Source organism: Dendronephthya gigantea, unplaced genomic scaffold (assembly GCF_004324835.1).
Source record: "Dendronephthya gigantea isolate DGI-Jeju-01 unplaced genomic scaffold, DenGig_1.0 000001F, whole genome shotgun sequence".
Taxonomy (NCBI): Eukaryota; Metazoa; Cnidaria; class Anthozoa; order Malacalcyonacea; family Nephtheidae; genus Dendronephthya; species Dendronephthya gigantea.
In genome coordinates, this window is record NW_021163011.1 from 1,698,841 (window position 1) to 1,716,728 (window position 17,888).

At 36.7% G+C, this 17,888-nt stretch overlaps 3 protein-coding genes across 4 annotated transcripts; 2 read left to right on the forward strand and 1 right to left on the reverse strand.

Moving 5' to 3' along the window:
* Window positions 1–258: 258 nt before the first annotated feature.
* On the reverse strand, window positions 259–6,608 carry LOC114530674 (radial spoke head 1 homolog). Its single transcript, XM_028552279.1, has 7 exons — window positions 6,525–6,608; window positions 5,917–6,030; window positions 5,401–5,509; window positions 1,531–1,664; window positions 969–1,061; window positions 806–877; window positions 259–399 (listed from the first exon to the last, which is right to left on the reverse strand). The coding sequence occupies exons 1-7, from the start codon at window positions 6,570–6,572 to the stop codon at window positions 259–261; spliced, it is 711 nt and encodes a 236-aa protein (XP_028408080.1). The 5' UTR covers window positions 6,573–6,608.
* On the forward strand, window positions 2,147–3,454 carry LOC114529657 (CLK4-associating serine/arginine rich protein-like). Its single transcript, XM_028551428.1, has one exon. The coding sequence runs from the start codon at window positions 2,321–2,323 to the stop codon at window positions 3,365–3,367; it is 1,047 nt and encodes a 348-aa protein (XP_028407229.1). The 5' UTR covers window positions 2,147–2,320; the 3' UTR covers window positions 3,368–3,454.
* An 858-nt stretch (window positions 6,609–7,466) lies between the features above and the next one.
* Window positions 7,467–17,570, forward strand: LOC114527243 (choline-phosphate cytidylyltransferase A-like). Of its 2 annotated transcripts, none has more exons than XM_028548898.1 (7): window positions 7,467–7,606; window positions 10,931–11,030; window positions 11,606–11,722; window positions 11,932–12,083; window positions 12,953–13,174; window positions 13,764–13,889; window positions 16,123–17,569. In XM_028548898.1, exons 1-7 carry the CDS (start codon window positions 7,502–7,504, stop codon window positions 16,342–16,344), a joined length of 1,044 nt encoding a protein of 347 aa, XP_028404699.1. In that variant the 5' UTR covers window positions 7,467–7,501; the 3' UTR covers window positions 16,345–17,569. The 2 variants fall into 2 exon arrangements, with proteins under 2 accessions (XP_028404699.1, XP_028404707.1); XM_028548906.1 differs by lacking the exon at window positions 7,467–7,606 and adding an exon at window positions 9,160–9,312 and having other exon boundaries at window positions 16,123–17,570.
* The last annotated feature ends 318 nt before the right edge of the window (window positions 17,571–17,888 follow it).

A 17,888-nucleotide genomic window follows, 5' to 3' on the forward strand; every position in this document is an offset into this window, starting at 1 on the left:
CGCACCGCTCTGTAATTAAAGAGGTGGAGGTTCGATTTCTGCTATAGTGTCTCTGGAGTGCTTATACGTTTCTCATCTGCTTCTGCTTCCTGTTTTCATAAAAATGACAAAACGCTAACTCATTGTCGAACTGGTAGTTATAGCTACTGCTAAATCTTCCTATTGCTTCGTTTTTGCTAAAATACATAAAGTATTAAAAAACGCATCGGCCAGGTCAACGAACGTAACACGAAACAAAACAGTGGACCTTGGCAAGTGTCATGTCGGTGAAGAAGGCTTATTCGGCACTACCGGCTCTGCAGTAAACGGTTCTCGTCCAGTTTGAGTCTCAACGATACCACCATCGGATGTCCAATGTGACGTCTTCTCTGTCACGATATCGCTGTCAACGATCCTCTCCTGTATAAACAAAACATATGATCCAGGGAAGTGAGACAGTTTCTTTACTTTTAGATCTTTAAATTTGAGATTTGTAAGCCGTGTTTTTTAAGGCGTGTAAGGCTGTAAGCTGTGTTTTTAAGACGGTTTGCAAAGCTTATTCTGACTATTCGGAAAAGCATGAAGACAATCTTGAGGTTTCGAGCAAAATCAAAGACGCTTTTTTCAGAAGGCGGTAGACAGTAGCTAGGCCGCTCTTGTTTCTTTAGGTAGCTCCACTATGCCTGACATTCACCTTTAGCGGATTATATAGTGAATTATATGATCAGTTTTTGATCACCGATTATGTATGTACAAGTATAATGGTGCATAAGTAATAAAAGCAGCTTTATGTATTTAAATATTAAAAACAACCACTGAGTCTTACATGTTCCTCTGTGATGTAGATGCCTTTTTGCTCATAACCACGATTAAACACGAACTTTCCAATGCCAATTGGCTATAGACAGACAGAATAGTTTGAGACTATAGTTTAGGCTTTCAAGTGGATTGCTTTCGAATGTTAACTTTGCATGCTTGATAATACATACATATCCAATATGAAAAAATCCTCGAAATTTCATTTGTGGGTATTCGACAGTTCCCATGCCTTCTTGTTTACCCATATTCCACATCCCCGTGAACTGAAAGTAAACGCGAAAATCGGCATCGTGACTAAATTGACTAACACCATCGATGACATTCACATTAACGAATGAAAAAACGAATGAAAATTTGACTGGTTCAACGTGTTCACACGGGAAAACCGGACGATTGAGAGCGGACGGTCCTCGAGAGCGGACGGGTCCCGTGTGACGGAGGCCTCTAGGTCGAAACTTTCGAGAAATATTTTTGTCCATTTCAGGCAATTGTTATACCACACTTGAAGCGAAGTTGTTTGAAGACGCTGCCACGCTGCCTCCTGGTTATATTTCAACGTTTCATTTGACGGCGGAAAAGAGCCTTACGATTGGCTTTAGAAGTCTGCATTAGTCGGCATTTAATTTAATCCGGTGGAGTACTTTCCTGGGTGTCACGTATCCCGGTAAGAGAAGTTTGGTTAGAATCAATAGTACTCTAAGCGACTATTTTCCGAATTGTACTATTCAGTACCTTCGTCTGGGCATGTCTGTAGTCATATACTCCTTGACCATGTTTCTGATCGTTTAACCATTCTCCCTCATATTTATCGCCGTTAGCGTAGTGATATATCCCATACCCCTGGCGTTTGTTATGATCCCATGTACCTAAGAAAAGCAGGAATTTAATTATGTTCACTCAAGTTGTTCTGTACGTAAAATAGCCCTTTTTTCCTCAGAGAAGTTAAAAATCTAGTTATATTGCTAGAGAAAACCCAATGACCAATATATATATTTTACGGCACAACTTTCAAGTTTCGAAAACTAGTAAACTGTTGTAACTATTTGTTGTAACTATGTACCACCATAGATGTTTTCGTTCTCGTGGCGCTCTCGTGTACACGCGCGAGCGCCACGAGAATAAAAACATTTTTGGGCTGCCTATGGTAACACTCTAAGTTTAGAGCACCATAAGTTTACATCGCTCAACAATGCATGGAAATTACGTGGCATATTCTGGTATGATGTACGTCTGCCATCTCCGTAATCTTTTATCCGTATGTCCGTGTATCCATCGCCCGCATAGAAATGTCTCCACTGTCCCAACTTGTGAAGTATTGAAATTAGTTAGCGCGTGGTCAGTGGTCAGAAGAGAATCGAGTGAATCAACATGGCCATGCATGGTCATGTTGAGTTTAATAACATATTTTGAACGAATAATTTACGCGTTTTTCGGTTATTCTGGATAAAGCTGAGTTGATGTAGAGCTTGTATTGTTTTGGAAAGGCTTGCTATAGCGAGGTTAGTTGTTTAAAGTGCAAAAGATGTGGCACGAAGCGAGAAAGCAGGAGCGAAAGATTCGTTGTATAATGGTGAATTACAAAAAGCGCGCTGAACGAAGAAGGGCCTTTTACGAACGAATGAAAACCGACCCGACAACGTTTTTACGGATTCAGGGATCGAATTGCAAGATCCACATCGAACATCAAAACTCGGACAATATAAATATGATGCCCTGGCAAGGTGATAAAAATGTTATGATTGATAGATTTGATGTGAGAGCTCATCTGGATTACATCCCAGAACCCACGTTGGCTCATGCTGCTAGCTCAATGACAAGTTCAGAGGAGAAAAAGTTGAATTACGAGCGCTACCGTACTCTGGTTATGATAGAGGCATCTGGGGCGACGGAAGAGGTGTATTTGAGGCAACTCCGACAGGAGGAAGAGAATCCTAGAGTGCAGGCGGACCTGGTGGAAAAGAAAGACAAACCAGCCCCAAAGGCAAGTATTGGCTATACGTATGAAAACAGTAATCTTGTAATGAACGAAGGTGAATCTAATTCCGAAGACAGTGATAGCGATAGCGACATGGATTTAGACATTGATGTTGCTGTTGATGTTGATGAGTTGGATGATGAGCAGAGGGATCAACTAGACAACTTAGCTCTAAAGTTTGGAATGGAGGCAGATAGATATTGTTCACTGTTAAAAGCAGATAAAGATGAGGCCGAACATGTGCAGAAAGTTCAGGATGAAGAGGAAGCGAGGAGTCAGCTACGTGGGAGGCGTGCAAAGAGGGATCGTCGGTCAATGAAGGATCGACAAAGGGGAACTGTGACCACCTCACCATTAAGCTATCTACGAAAGGCGAGTCCCTCTTACGAGGCTTACCGTGAAAGTCGGTCAAGGTCACGGTCATCCTCATCAGATGGAGAGCCTACGAAAGTCGAGTATATAACTGAGTTTGGCTCTCCAGCTGGCAAGGATAGCAACTCTACATACAGTGATAGGAAAAAAAGTTCTGATCAAAAGAAAGTGAAAAGCAAACATAAAACATACGATGATGATGATTATGGACAACATAACTAAAAAAAGATCAGAAAATTGCAGGAAATATAATTCTGAAAGAAGATCTAGGTCGAAATCACGTGAACATCGGACAAAATATCTATCCAGTTCTCGATCACGTTCTCGTTCACCTCTATACAAACGGAGATCCTATCGTAGAAGCAGATCTCGTTCATCATCTGGTGAGCGGCACTCAAGAGATAGTTATTCAAGTAACAAAAGAACAAAAACAACAGATTATGAGAAGATGAAGTCTGACAAGACTAAGTTGTCTTCGGCAGGAGACAAGGCGAAGCTTACTCCCCAGGAAAAACTAAAGAAAAGAATGCAGCTAGCTTTGAATAAGCAATTGAAAATAGACAAGAAGGAAGAAAGAAAGAAAAAAGAAGTGAAAGAACAAGAAAAACAGGAGAGAGATGACGATTTAAAGGAAGTGTCAATGCGATGGAAAGAACATAAAGGGTATAGATACAGCCGCAGTCGGTCTTACTCGCCAGAATACAGAAATTGATGTACCATACAGTAAGTGTAAGATTTTCAACAATGGGTGTTTTTTAAATGTTTAAGATCAGAAAATGTATTCAAGAATAACATTCTATTTATTAGATGAGCCAGTCTAGACCAGTCCAGTTACTGTGACTTTTCTGAATCTTTCTGTTCTGTTTATATGATCCCGTCTAGCTGAGACATTTTAACATCCCGTTTGACCAGGAAACCTGCCTAGGCAGGATATTTTGTATGTTTTATATATGGAGTGGATATACGGGGTGGAGGAGTGATCATATAAACACTCATTAATAGTGTTTGCACTACAACCAAGATCTTGGAAACCGTATATTTCCAGCTGGACAGGATCATATAAACAGGCCCTAAGTCCATTTATATTGAAACCCAGCTGGCTTGTTTAAGATTTCCTCTAGCATTGTAATACCTAGAACCCTATAAATGCAATGAATTGGGACCATATGACTTTTACATTAGATCAAAAATGTATGGCCTTGACTGGTCCACCTATCTGGCAGAGTTTTGTTGATTAGTTACACGTACAAACTAAATGTTGTAATTGGACATCTTCCTGACTTTTTACAATCATGATTAATACTATCAAATTTGCATTTCTGTTTTCTTTGTGAGATCACATATATATATATATACTGTATATACTGTATAAAGGCCTTGGAAAAGTCATTATGTTGATACTTTGCTCTTCATAAGCTTGAATATGCCCAGTTTGATATTTGCTTTTTTCAAATGCTAATGTAGATGATGTCCTCAGAGCATTTTAGCCTGAACTAACTTACCCGTGAACCTATGCTGAATGATTAGTGAACTTGTATAGATGCTCACTGCTCCCCGTGCTTGTTGCCAACATTTCAACCCCTTTGTCTTTGAGATTTTAAACTACCAATTTACTAATTTGTAATTTTTTTGTTGGTAATATATGTAGCACAAATGCAATTTGTATTGGAATATCCCCAAATTACTTGTAAGAGCTTCAATGTTGTACTTCAATGTTATACTATGGTTATATAGAATGCTAATAGCAGATAACAAATGCAATATATTTTTTAAGTATCATTGTCATCTTCTGACGAATCCTGACGGAAAAGCCATCTCCCACCACCCCTTCAAAATTCAAATTGACATTGTGTACAGAGTAAACGTATTCTGTTGTCTGTGTTTCCTATATATTGTAGTAATACGGCAACCTCGCAAGCCAAGATTTTCTACCCAATCTACGCTCCACGGCCCACGCGGTTGGTAATATGGCAACTATCGTATTTAGTGCCAGTGCATATGACTCTGGTGTATGAATTGATATTGTGATGGTGCTACTCTTGAGTTACCAACCGAGCAAGCTGATTAGCTTGACCAAGTCCATGGTAAGAATCCAACCCGCGGCCTTTTCGAATCGTCTTGACTTGGCAGCTCAGTTGGAAGAGCATTGGACTACCAAATCGCGGGTTCGATCTCCACCGTAGTCAAGCTAATTTTTCAGTTCGCCCGGTTGGTATTTCAGAGTAACACCAATTACACCATCACAGTAATAATACCTTCGTATTTACTGCCATCAGGATATATCATCGTGCCATGACCATGCCTTTCACCCTCCTTGTAAGTGCCGTCGTATTTTGCATTGTTTGCGATGAAGAAATACATACCCTAGGTATACAGTATTTGCAGAGGATGCATTAAATATTTTAAACAAGCATTAGTGTTTCATAAACTTTATGTCTTATGATTGACTCTATGATAATGATGATTGAAGATATGTGCAGTATATGCTGCAGTCGTTTGAAGTCTTTCTGTTCTGTTTATGAATTCTGTTATCAATGACAGTGTTAAACTTGAACACGGTTATGATGGCAATGGTCCTACCGTCTATCCACGCGTAGTGGATGAACAAAATTGACTGAATTGACATGATTTCACCGCGTAATTCGATGACTTAATTCTGCGCATGTCTCCTCTTACCAATCGTTATCCTTGTGACCTTGTCATGTTACGAAATAATTGTCTAGCACTGCTGTTTACTACAACCTTTTTCCTCCAAAGGCAATAACACATACCGGACCATCTCTTCTTCCATACTTGTAACTACCATCATATATGTCACCATTCTTTAATTGAGCCTTACCAACACCGTGCCTCTCTCCCGCTTCGTTTCTCTCGCCCACATATTCCTACAATGATAACATTGGACTTTTTAGTTCTTCACAGGCCGTCGCTAGTCAGCCTAGACGCTTAATCAGGAGAGGGTGTCATATTCATACTTTTTTTTGAAAGCGTTTTTTTAACAAATCGGTTTTAGGCAAGTGCGTAGTGCCAGTGGCATTAAAAATGAATACCATATTTTCCGTAACTTAAAGTCTGAGGAATTTCATAGCGGTTGCTCTCGGAGATCTTGAGATTAGCTCGTTGGGAATTGGGATAATAAGTTAACCCAGTTAACCCATTCTATTATCATATTAACTAACAAAAAACTGAATTGTTGATGAATGAAAATTCTATCCGAATTTATAGAAATTTTCTCTAACGGTGCAAAAAGAAAGTACAATTTCAAAAGGCACATTTCAAAAAGTATCCCAAAAACCTAGACCAAACTAAATAGGAATTATTTTTATGAAGTAATGAATATTTTTTATATTATGACCGATTCCTATCTGGTTGTACTTACGCCCAAATCTTCAATAACGTCAGAACCACTTTCATCAGAAGATGACATTGTCCACTGCTTTTTTTACAAAAAGAAACCAGCCAGCGAAAAAGATCACCTTTTACATATCATGAAACTATTGTTTTTTTAAAGTAAAAAATATTTCTTACGAATTTGCTATTTCCAAATATGGTATCAATTTACAGCCCCTGTATCCCTTATTGTCCTCGGGTTTCCCCCGCCAGCCAATTCAGGCTAATAGCACAGAATACCTAACAGAAGTAGAACTCTATACTATTTTTTCGTAAGTGTGATTCGTCATGATTTGTCACTTAGCAAGTGCATTTTTTTGAGGTAGTCACCCCCCTGCCAATACTGAAAATGGTCTGATTTTAAACATTGGCAGGAGGGTGACTGCCTCCAAAAAATGCACTTGCTAAGTGACGAATCATGACGAATCACACTTACGAAAAAAGTACAGGAGTTCTACTTCTGTTAGGTATTCTGTGCTAATAGTGTGTCTTGAATCGTGCGTACTGCATGCGTAAATTTTAAAGAATTGGTGCGACTATAGTCTATAAACTGACCATCGAACTCAGAGTTCAGAGTGTTCCATATCCAGCAGTTGAACATTTCAATTTCTTGACCTGCTTTACCCGTTGCTTAATTTCTTGGCGGTAAAACCCAAATTTGGGTCACGCATAAAAATACAGATGAGCTTCATTGAGACAAAAGGCATACAACTGATGAGTTGCTTATCCATCTCTAACTTTTATGATCTAGGTTCGACCATATATTTTTGGGGTAATCTGTTCAGTTAATCAGTGATGGCGCTTGAGGGGGGGGGGGGGACCAGAACCCTCCTCTTGAAAGCAGGACATAAGCGCCCAGCTTGAAAGCGTGAGCTTAACCCGCGACGCAGGTGTCCGTGCCGGTTTGCACCTTGAAAGCCGGCATGGTTGATTGGCGATGACAACTGGAAAGAGGAAGACTTGAAAATGGCCTCGGCAAGTGATCGAAGTCCACATCAGTCGATGATGACTGAACATAGTCAAACTAGGAAAAGAAAGCGTACGGAAGACGAAGTAGATGGGCGAAACTCGGTAAGCAACCCACATTGTTGACGTGTGTTAACTACTATCCCTCGTGTTCCTATCCCTATTGTCTATTGAGACTATTCAACTTTTTATTCCACTTATGCTGTGGCTGTGCTGCTTTCTGTATTGTTATCTTAAAACGCCATAACATGCATACTCCATATCACTTTTAGCTGTAGTACTGAGAATTTGAATGTTTCTGTGTGGAACAATTGCCGTAGGATTAATAACAGCACATTCACAGCTAGCCTAGACTGCGTGCGTACCTGCTATATAGTATATATATCAACCATACTACCAATACCGGTGTATTAAATGTTTGCAATTGTAACATTAAATGAATATTAATATTGCCCCGATTGGAAACTTGATTAGAACGTGGTTTCAAAATCTTTCTATTTCAACAGAACAAAACCATTGTTTATTTTTCAAACCTTTCCCCAATGTTCCATGTACACAAGTTAATTATTAACTACTTTGTAACACTTATATTTAAAACAACTTTGTTTGAAAGCAGGAGAAAGCCACGTTTTTCGAGAATCATATAGAAATTTGTATTTAGTTTGACATTTAATGTAACTATACCATTAATGATTATTTTAAGAGTTTAAGTATTATTATAGTGAAACACTTCATGGCTAATATTTTTTATTGTGAACATTCTAATGTAATAGATATATCTTGCTTTATTTTATACACAAGCGTCAGATATGAGGTATGCTGCAATTTCATTGGTTGGCTACTAGACAAATATTAGCTCATATCTGTCTAGTAGAGAAAGTAAACAAAATGGTGGAAAGATTTGGGGAGTTGAGTGAAATAGAAATCCAAGCCTAGATGATAATAGCAAACCAAAATGCACCGAAAGGGCGACAAAGTTTGTGTATATAATAAAACAGTTATTCTGCTCACTCTCGTTGCTACGCACCTCGTCGGCTATCAGCTCATATACGACTCGAGTTCGGAGAATAACTGTTAAATATCCTCAGCTAATAAATGCCCCATTGCAGCTTAGGTATACATTTGGATTGAATCCGGCACCTTTGAATCCATTTCTCAAAGATTTTATCAATCTGAATTAAAATTTATATTTGAAAATGTTCCCTAAATTATATTCATTAAAAATCATAATTAGTATCCATACCAGTCCAATGACACAAAATCTGCTGTAAATAAAAGCATGCATCTGCTCTCTGCTACAGAACACATTTCATCCTTAAATACTACGTACGTTGCAGAGTAATGATTTCAATGTTTCATTTGATAGCTAGCAAATCTACAAAGTTGTTGATTCTGGTATAGCTATCTCTGTCTTCAATTTAAGCTTTAAACATTCATACTCTAGACAGTTATGAAAGCATAAAACATTGTGAAAATACTAAGTAAATGCTACTCAAACCTATACCATCAATCAATGCGACCTACATGAATTAAGACAATTTTTTTCTGACAACAACAAACATCTTAACTGGGGAGTGTTGTGCATTTTGTGATATGTGAATTGGTACCCCTGGTAAACTAATTTTAAATTATTTGATATTCATATTTGTCAAGTGCAATAACACCTTATTGTTTTTTGCAATACTGTATGAATTATGTCATATGTGGCTAATCAGTTTTAGGTAAATACTAGACTAATACTAGGCTTTTTATTGATACCTGTGGCTATTGGAAAGTTCTGAATCATGATGATGAGTGCAAAAGAGGGAAAGGTATAATTATAATAAAATATATACAATATATACACATTTCATTTCTTCATTTCAATGTAGCCTCTCGGCTATCACCAGAGCGCAATGGTGACTTCTGTTGTGTAATATGAATGTAATCCCATGCAAATGTAATCATATGCAATTTTAATTAGATTTTGAGTATCTATCTATCTATCTATCTGCAGCCAACGTTTTTCCAAATGGGTATATATATATATATATATATATATATATATATATATATATATATATATATATATATATATATTATCCACTATCTATGTAATGATTTCCTTATATCCTTAAAACACAGGCCCTGGGTTGAAGAAATTTCAGTTTATAGAATTTCCAGAGAAAGAATTTTGGTTTAGTTGAAAGACATATATATGTATTTGATTTCCGAATTGAAACAAATTCTATTGAAATAAAAACGTTTAGCAGCACAATTCTGTAGTGTTTTATTTGCGTATGCTGTTAGGAGATTGTAATTCTCTTGATGGTTGATATAAGTTTAGTTTGAAATATAGGCCGTTTGTTGATATATGTTTAGCTTGAAATTATTGTTGGGGCTAAAGCCCAGCGAGCCACCCTGTTCCGCGGGATCCGCGGTCCCCGTTAGGTCGACATCGGCGCCGATGGTACAATGCGCTAAAAGAATGATGGGAATATACAGTTCCCTATATATGTTTAAGCCAACCTTAGTTGAAATTGCTATTAATAGTTGCCATGGCTGTATTCTCGGATTTTATGGCTCGTCAGCTGTTACCAGGGAAAAAAATGCGCAAAAGAGGAATGTTAGAGTGCGCGTGTAACAAATATTTAGCGTGACAAAAATAATCACCATAGTTATATTCAGTGCGTAAAAGTCAATGTATTTTTTTAAAAAGCAATTACATAGTAATATATATATATATATATATATATATATAATATATATATATATATATAATATAATATATATAATATATAATATATATATATATATATAATATGCAAAATCCAGCGCAGTCTAAAACAGGCAGGTCAGCACGGAGAATGGCAACAAACCATAGGTCCATGCATGCGGGTGCTTCATTGAGGTAGAGGAGTGTTTTTGCTTGTGCTTTTAGCCGGAGAAAGTTTATAAATAAAAGCAGAAGATTGGCAGGCGCTACAAAACAGCGCAGGTTATTTAAAACGAGGGCTATATTTATAAGAGGGAAATACAAGGGCTGACCGGGCTGTCAATGGCTAACTTGCAGCTAGTCTATTGTCAGTCGTAAACAGTAGCGTAGCCAGCCTGACAATTTTTCCCGCTATCCTAATATTTTGGTGTTTATTGATTGTGAAAACAATAAATTTCTAAAGACATGAAAAATTACATAATAACTCGAAATTTACATAGCGGGACAAAATCGTTAGGCTGGCTACCCCACTGGTCGCAAATACAGTTTGATTTGGTGAAAACCAGGACATGATGATAGGGAAGGAAACGTTTATTATATTGGATCGATTACATGCAGTGATAAAATATGCGCGCAGTCGTTTGGTTGTGACCGTCGATGTTTACACTCCAGCCATAGATGTTAAGGTCGTACCTATGAAAGATATGTCAGTATGTCTTATTGTATATTTGCAGTATGTGAGGCCAGCGCCTTTTGCTGTACCCTGTGACGACGATGACGACGACTATGACCTCGATAAACCACTTTTGGTGGAAGACATCAAAGCTGGAAAAGGTTGAGTATATTTTGTATGACGATTTTCTTTCCATCTCTTTTGTAATTTTTCCTCGTAGCTGAGGACATGCTTGTCAGCGGGGAGTTTTAGATTTAGGTTTTTCGTTGAACTGTAAACCATTACTCGGCGTTGATTATTTGTATTCACGTTGGGAATTCGCGGATCGCATTTCCGGCTATACTGCCAGAAGTCTATAAAAATCCGTAAAAATTGTTGAAACAACTAATTTGGTTGTCTCAGATTCATACCTTTTTTATAAAAATTGGCCTTTTTTATAAAAATTGGTTGTTTTAACTAAATTTTTAGTTATTTTAACCAATGAAAATTGTTCCAATAAATTTGGTACTGCTTTTAGCCTTTCACAGCGCATGCATTTACAGTGTATACATATACATTTACATTGTATGCTGTACCTAAGATTTTACCATGTGAATTTTTTCTCAATATGAGAAAACCAGTCAGTATATCGAGGATGCACTTTTTCGTTCCGATATTGAGCTGGAGCGACAAAAATAGATATGAGTCGAGTTGTAGTAAATTTTCTCTGACCACAACCTTATTACTTTTGTTCCAGTGAAACGACCAATTAGGATATATATGGATGGAATATGCGATCTCTTCCATAGCGGACATTCTAGAGCATTTCTACAGGCGAAGAATATGTTTGAAAATGTTCATTTAATTGTTGGATGTAAGTATATATAATATTAGACATAAATCGTGATTCATCTCTGAGTAACTTATACACTGAACTAAACTGTAACAATTAGAATCATTCTGGTCTATGAGTGGTTCAAATAGTGGGTTTGAATACTGGTTTAAGTAGCCTGAATATATGGTAAGCTCCATTTGTTGAGGCCATATAAGGCTAGGACCTTATATCTTCTGAAAATGTTTCAGTGTGCAGCGACAAAATGACCCACAAGTATAAAGGATTTACAGTACTTACTGATGAAGAAAGATACGATGCCGTCAGTCATTGCCGGTATGTCGATGAGATCGTACCAGATGCGCCCTGGGTTGTTACTCCAGAACATTTAAAGCGATATAAGGTATATGTCATCCGTTTTAGATAAATATATCTTATTTATTCAGCGATAAGCCAGACCTATTGAAGTTAGCAATAGACACACCAGTCAGAAGAAACAGTGTTCATGCATTGCAGACGCGTTTTATGCCTGTTTACTATGCATTTTAATGCATATGTCATCAACACTACTGATTCGTTTTCTATTTAATACATTTCAGTGTACATTACAGTACATAACAGTACATAACACATTGCAGTACATAACAACTAGTACATTAATTGAAGTGTATTACTGTACTATTTTACACGACCTCCTATTTTTACGAACATTCCCATGCAGATATCTTACTCACTATTATGCCTGCATGGTTTCCATTTCAGTAGGCGTAAGGATTGTGAACGTGTCAAGGTGGCTAATCTGATAGAATATTTCTATGTGTGTGCAGTGATTGATTGAACAATGGCCGATTTGAATACAGAAATAAAGAAAAATTTACATTTCTCATCTCATCATTTACAAATTTCTCATCGGTGAAAATGACTTGTTCACCACAGTTGTGACTATAGCTATGTGCACACGAGCGTCGTTTTCGAGCGTTTTCAAAATCGTTTTTGTCTGTTTTACTGTTTACCCATGCCCTGTTCACACAAGTCAAGGAAAAATATGCTTAATATGTTAAATTAGCTTCAACTTCTATTGTAAATTGACGGTGTTTGAAAATTGAAACCGTTTTGGCATGAAAGTGAATGTGAAAACGCCCGAAAGCGTTACCGTGTGCACATAGTTTATAAATGGAAACTAGGTTTACTATAACACCGTTTGCAAGGTACAGCAGCATGCGAGGCCTGCCTCTTGAACATGACCTCAAGTAAAGAATGCTATATTTACAGATAGATTTCGTGGCCCACGATGACGTGCCTTACAAGTCCGTTGATCACGATGATGTGTATAAAGGCATTAAAGATATGGGCAGGTTTCTGCCGACCCAGCGAACCGAGGGCATCTCAACATCGGATCTCATCGCCCGTGTCATACGCGACTATGATAACTACGTGAGGAGAAATTTGAAGAGGGGTTACACGCGGGAGGAAATGAATGTCAGCCTCATCAAGGTATAGCATTTGTTGTCAATATCGGTTTGTTTTAAGCGCCAGGGGACTGCTTGTTCGAAATGCGTTCGAAAGCCTAAGTTACATCTTAAGCATTAATGTACTTCCTTTGAAAACTTACATCGAAGTATTTCTTTTAAACAACCCGCTCTAACAGGAAGTTATAAGTTTCTAACAGAAATATCACCAGTTAAGTGGTATAGTGCCCTGTTTAACATGTTTGAAATTTTAAGATTGCAATTGCAAGATGTCTCTATTGTTTTCCAAAGACTTTCATAAATTATATTTTTGAAATTGTCTACGCGGGTAAGGGATTATGTCTCCCATACTGAAACGCATTCTTCCATAATTAAAGTCAAATATGGACTATGTTTTTTAGCAACCCTCTATGTAATCTCGCTTCAATTTCTGAATTCAAGATCATGCAGTCTTGCTGATTACTAAAACAAAGAGAGCAATTCTCTATATAACTGAATTTATCAGCAATTAAATGATAGCGTTTTGTTTTACTATATACTAACTTAAATGCTAAGATTTCAAAAACATATTTCATAAACAAATTTTGGATCGAAAATATAATTTCCCGCTGCAGGAGAAGGAGCTGAGGGCAAAGGCGAAGTGGGGCGAAATTAAAGATAACATCATCAGCAAGTGGGAGGAGAAATCGCGCGACATTATTGGTGGATTTCTGGACATGTTTGGCCGCGATGGGACACTGGTAGGCCTTTACAGATCATATTTTCCCGCTGATGACAATGATAATAGCAGTGAGGATAGTAATGATGAATTAGAGAAAATTTAAGCGTTTTAATCCCAAATGATTTCAAGGCATAATCCCAAATGATTTCAAGGCACCAAATAGACCAGTGTCCTTGATAGGTTTCTCCTGCAGTTTTTCGCCCGTTTCATATATACAGTGTGTTTGGAAAAACAATATTGACACCCATGTTTGAGAATGCAGAACATTGTTCATCCTGTTTCCACCAAACCGCAAACATCAGCGTTCAGCAGTTTCACTTGTAATACTATAAGCATGCGTCGTTGAAATTGCAACGACGGTGAAGAAAATTCTAAATTTAACGTTAGTCTCAAATTGAGGATAAATCTATCATAAATAGGTAAATAGCTTTTTTAAAATCATTCATTTAAATAATGATATGTATCTTTAAATAAAATTTATTGAAGTAATTGTAAAGTAATTGTAGTAGAAATTAATAAAATATATTCCAAACTAAAATTAAATGAAATTGAAATACATTAAACTTTTAAAAAAACTAAAATACTGTCGTAAAGTCATTTGATGTTTTACAAACTTATAAAATTGAATGAGCATAATAAACCGTAATAACGATATCAATATGTAAAATGTAATAATGATATTAATATAAAATTCGTAGAATAAAACAGTAATAACGATATTAATATATTATAATTCATAGAATAAAACAGTAATAACGATATTAATATAAAATTTATAGAATGAAACAGTAATAACGATATTAATGTGAAATTCATAGAATAAAACAGTAGTAACGATATTAATATAAAATTCATAGAATAAAACAGTAATAATGATATTAATGTAAAATTCATAGAATATAACAGTAATATCGATATTAATATAAAATTAACAGAAAAAAATAGTAATAACGCAATAATGCAAAGCTTGCGGTAATAAATTATAATTTAAAATAAAATTTTAACAAAAATTTTAAATACATTTTAATGAGGGACTTTCATGCATTCTACAGTTAGTGCTGTGGGTTATAAATATATATATATATATATATATATATATATATATATATATATATTTATATATATATATATATATATATATATATATATATATATATATATATATATATAATATATACAGGTCACGAGAGTGATTTCATTTGTTAGAAGCCAGGTAATGTAACTTGTTATTTTTGGTACGATTGACGTATAAACTCTTGCATCTCATGCGTCAGCAGATGATGATATAGTTGTCAACAAATCGGGCATTTCAATGGTCATCATCCAGCCAAAAAGAGGCGCATTAGGAGGTACCTCTTTACCCCTCAATCCTCGCAGTCCAGTATATAGGTAACACCACAATAAGGGAAATAATCAATTAAAAAGGGCGAAACAGGGATCATCAATCATTTGAGTGGTGTACCTGGGTCATATGCATTATCATTAACACTTTAAGACACAGATATGAAAGGGACTAGTTTGAGCTCCTATTCGAACCGACTTTACCTAGTTAGTACTCAGTTGGAAGAGCATTGGACTAGCAAACCAAAGGCTGCGGGTTCAATTCCCACCGTGGTCAAGTTAACTTTTCATCTTACCCGGTTTGTAACTCCTATAGTAGCACCATCACAATATTAAACCACGTGTATTTGTTACATGCAGAGCTTTCGGTCCGCTAACCCAGGCCTTCATCAATGCAATTAACTTATAAATGTCTAAAATTGAAACACCATTTCAAGAATATTATACATAAAAATGTTGAAGCTATTAGTTTTGTTTAAGGAATATACATAGTTGCATATAGTCTGAAGTAAGACAAACCGAAAGGCGTTAAAACAGTCTTCAACATTCGAAAATTACCACACATACCCTACCACACTGGTTACATTATCCATCATCCCCCCACATGATCGATCGCATGGTCACTTGTACGGCATGTGTTTCAATCGTAAAGTTATTCCTTGCAACTTGAGAAAGTTTAAGCAATTTTTTTCAAAATTTCTCAAATTTTATCAAAACGTACGCAAATAAAACGAAAAAAATTCCAAGGCCCTCTCTCCATACCACCTTCTTTCCAATACCCCTCGCCCCAAGATATAGATTTCGGAATAAAATGAAAGGGGGTGTAAGTTAAGTTTATAATGCAATGGCATATTTAATGGAGTATTTAAAGACGAAGATATTGAATTGATTTTCCATTTTTTAACCATTAGAAAACATGGCTGGAAGATAAATCTATGAACATGCAGACTGCCATCTCTCGTGCGCTTTCGCCATCACCTACGCATTCTGGATCGGTTGATGAATTCAGTTATACCGCGGAGATCAGTGGGGACGAGTCTGACAATGAGGAATCGTCCAGTCCTAAATCAGATGTTCAGATGGAGGACGAGGGTAGTGTTGAAATACCCAGTGCCAAAACTAGTCGTACCTAGCGAGAAGTTGCATGAGCTCCGTTTTAATTTTATCACGATTCACAGTGCAGATTACACCAATGAGTAAATATGTTAATGATTCTGTGGGCACTCGAATCCTGGCCACAACCACAGCTACCACTTGTATGTCAACTGACCTAGAAATATTGCTGGATCTAGCAATCTAGATTGTTGAGATTTTTTAATCGAAACAGGTGGAACGCTGCCTAATAGGATAACCACCAGTGGCGTAGCCAGTCGACGATTTTGCCCCACTATGTAAATTTCGAGTTATTATAATTTTTATAATTATTTATGTCTTCAGAAATTTATTGTTTTCACATTCAATGAGTACCATAATATTAGCATAGTGGGACAAATTGTCAGACTGGTTACGCTACTGATAACCACGCTTATGTTTACGTACGTAAAACCAACTATGAAGATCAACCATGCAAACTGAGAAAGAATATTAGCCAATGAGAGGACAGATCCTCGGCAAAACTGAGTTATCATTACCTTCATTTCTTTCAACCTACTTGGTAAAACTTAGGCTTTCTTTTTCTAGGCAGTTATCGAATATCGGAAATTTAATTTCGCTCCTTTAACTTATTAAGAACTTTGACAAATGCTTTCTAGTACAAGATAGGTCAGTTTTGCCGTCTGTATTTTGGTTCAGCTTGGACGGATTCGTTTCGAATATTCCAAGTAGACCTTACCTTACCACTACCTTTCGAGCGTGAAGGTAGTTGAGTTACTTTGGGTTGCGATATGGTTGTGTTCAGGAGCGATTTATTTTGTAAGCAGTTCGTGGCAATCGCTCCTGAACATAGCACCACCACAACTCTCAAATAATCAACTACCGTCACGCATAGCGTTGATCATGTATAATTAGTTCTCAAACTAAACTACATTTTGAACTCCCTTGTACCTAGGCGTAAATTTTCAGACAGCCGTTAAGCTCGTTATCGCTCAAGGGCGTAGAACACTGAAGTCGATTTCTGCATGCTGACAAATCCTCTTGCATGTGAAAAGGGCTTGATGGCTCAAAACAAAAACGCCTGAGTACGAAGGTAGAGAATAATGGAACAAAATTAAGCGTATTTTTAAATTACTAGATTAATAAAACAATAACTATAAAGATTATTTTAATGACTATTTAATAGCTATAAGAATAAAAAATAAATGTATTTACGGGATCAGTGGTTATTCGAAGCACATTTAGCTTATTATAGCTCTAAAAAATAAACATGATTAGAAAGGCCGGTGTCGGTTCTTTTCAACAAGAGCTATTATTTACAATACCTGTGTACTTTACTTTGCCCTGGTTAGAGTAAGACAGATCCCGTCCCGAATATCGTTGAGAACCCCTGCGAAAGTGAGTGGCGTTAAGGAGATTAAATCAAATGGTTGAAGAAACTGAAAGTGACACTGATGAAGTTAGGATTTCAAAAGATCTTACCAGTGATGATCTTTCCGATAAACATTTTTTACTGCGAAGATAATTGACACACCATGATCTTAGTCTCGTTCCGACTTGAACTAAAATTAAATCCCCGTTAAAA

Excerpts from the sequence above, each read along its gene's own strand:
- LOC114529657 (XM_028551428.1), top strand. The coding sequence starts at position 2,321 with ATGTGGCACGAAGCGAGAAAGCAGGAGCGAAAGATTCGTTGTATAATG.
- LOC114530674 (XM_028552279.1), bottom strand. The coding sequence starts at position 6,572 with ATGTCATCTTCTGATGAAAGTGGTTCTGACGTTATTGAAGATTTGGGC. Across the intron at positions 1,062-1,530 it reads ACAGACATGCCCAGACGAAG|TTCACGGGGATGTGGAATAT; the intron begins GTACTGAATAGT and ends GTTTACTTTCAG. Across the intron at positions 878-968 it reads GATTTTTTCATATTGGATAT|CCAATTGGCATTGGAAAGTT; the intron begins GTATGTATTATC and ends GTCTGTCTATAG.
- LOC114527243 (XM_028548898.1), top strand. The coding sequence starts at position 7,502 with ATGGCCTCGGCAAGTGATCGAAGTCCACATCAGTCGATGATGACTGAA. Across the intron at positions 13,175-13,763 it reads TGAATGTCAGCCTCATCAAG|GAGAAGGAGCTGAGGGCAAA; the intron begins GTATAGCATTTG and ends TTCCCGCTGCAG. Across the intron at positions 13,890-16,122 it reads TTGGCCGCGATGGGACACTG|AAAACATGGCTGGAAGATAA; the intron begins GTAGGCCTTTAC and ends TTTAACCATTAG.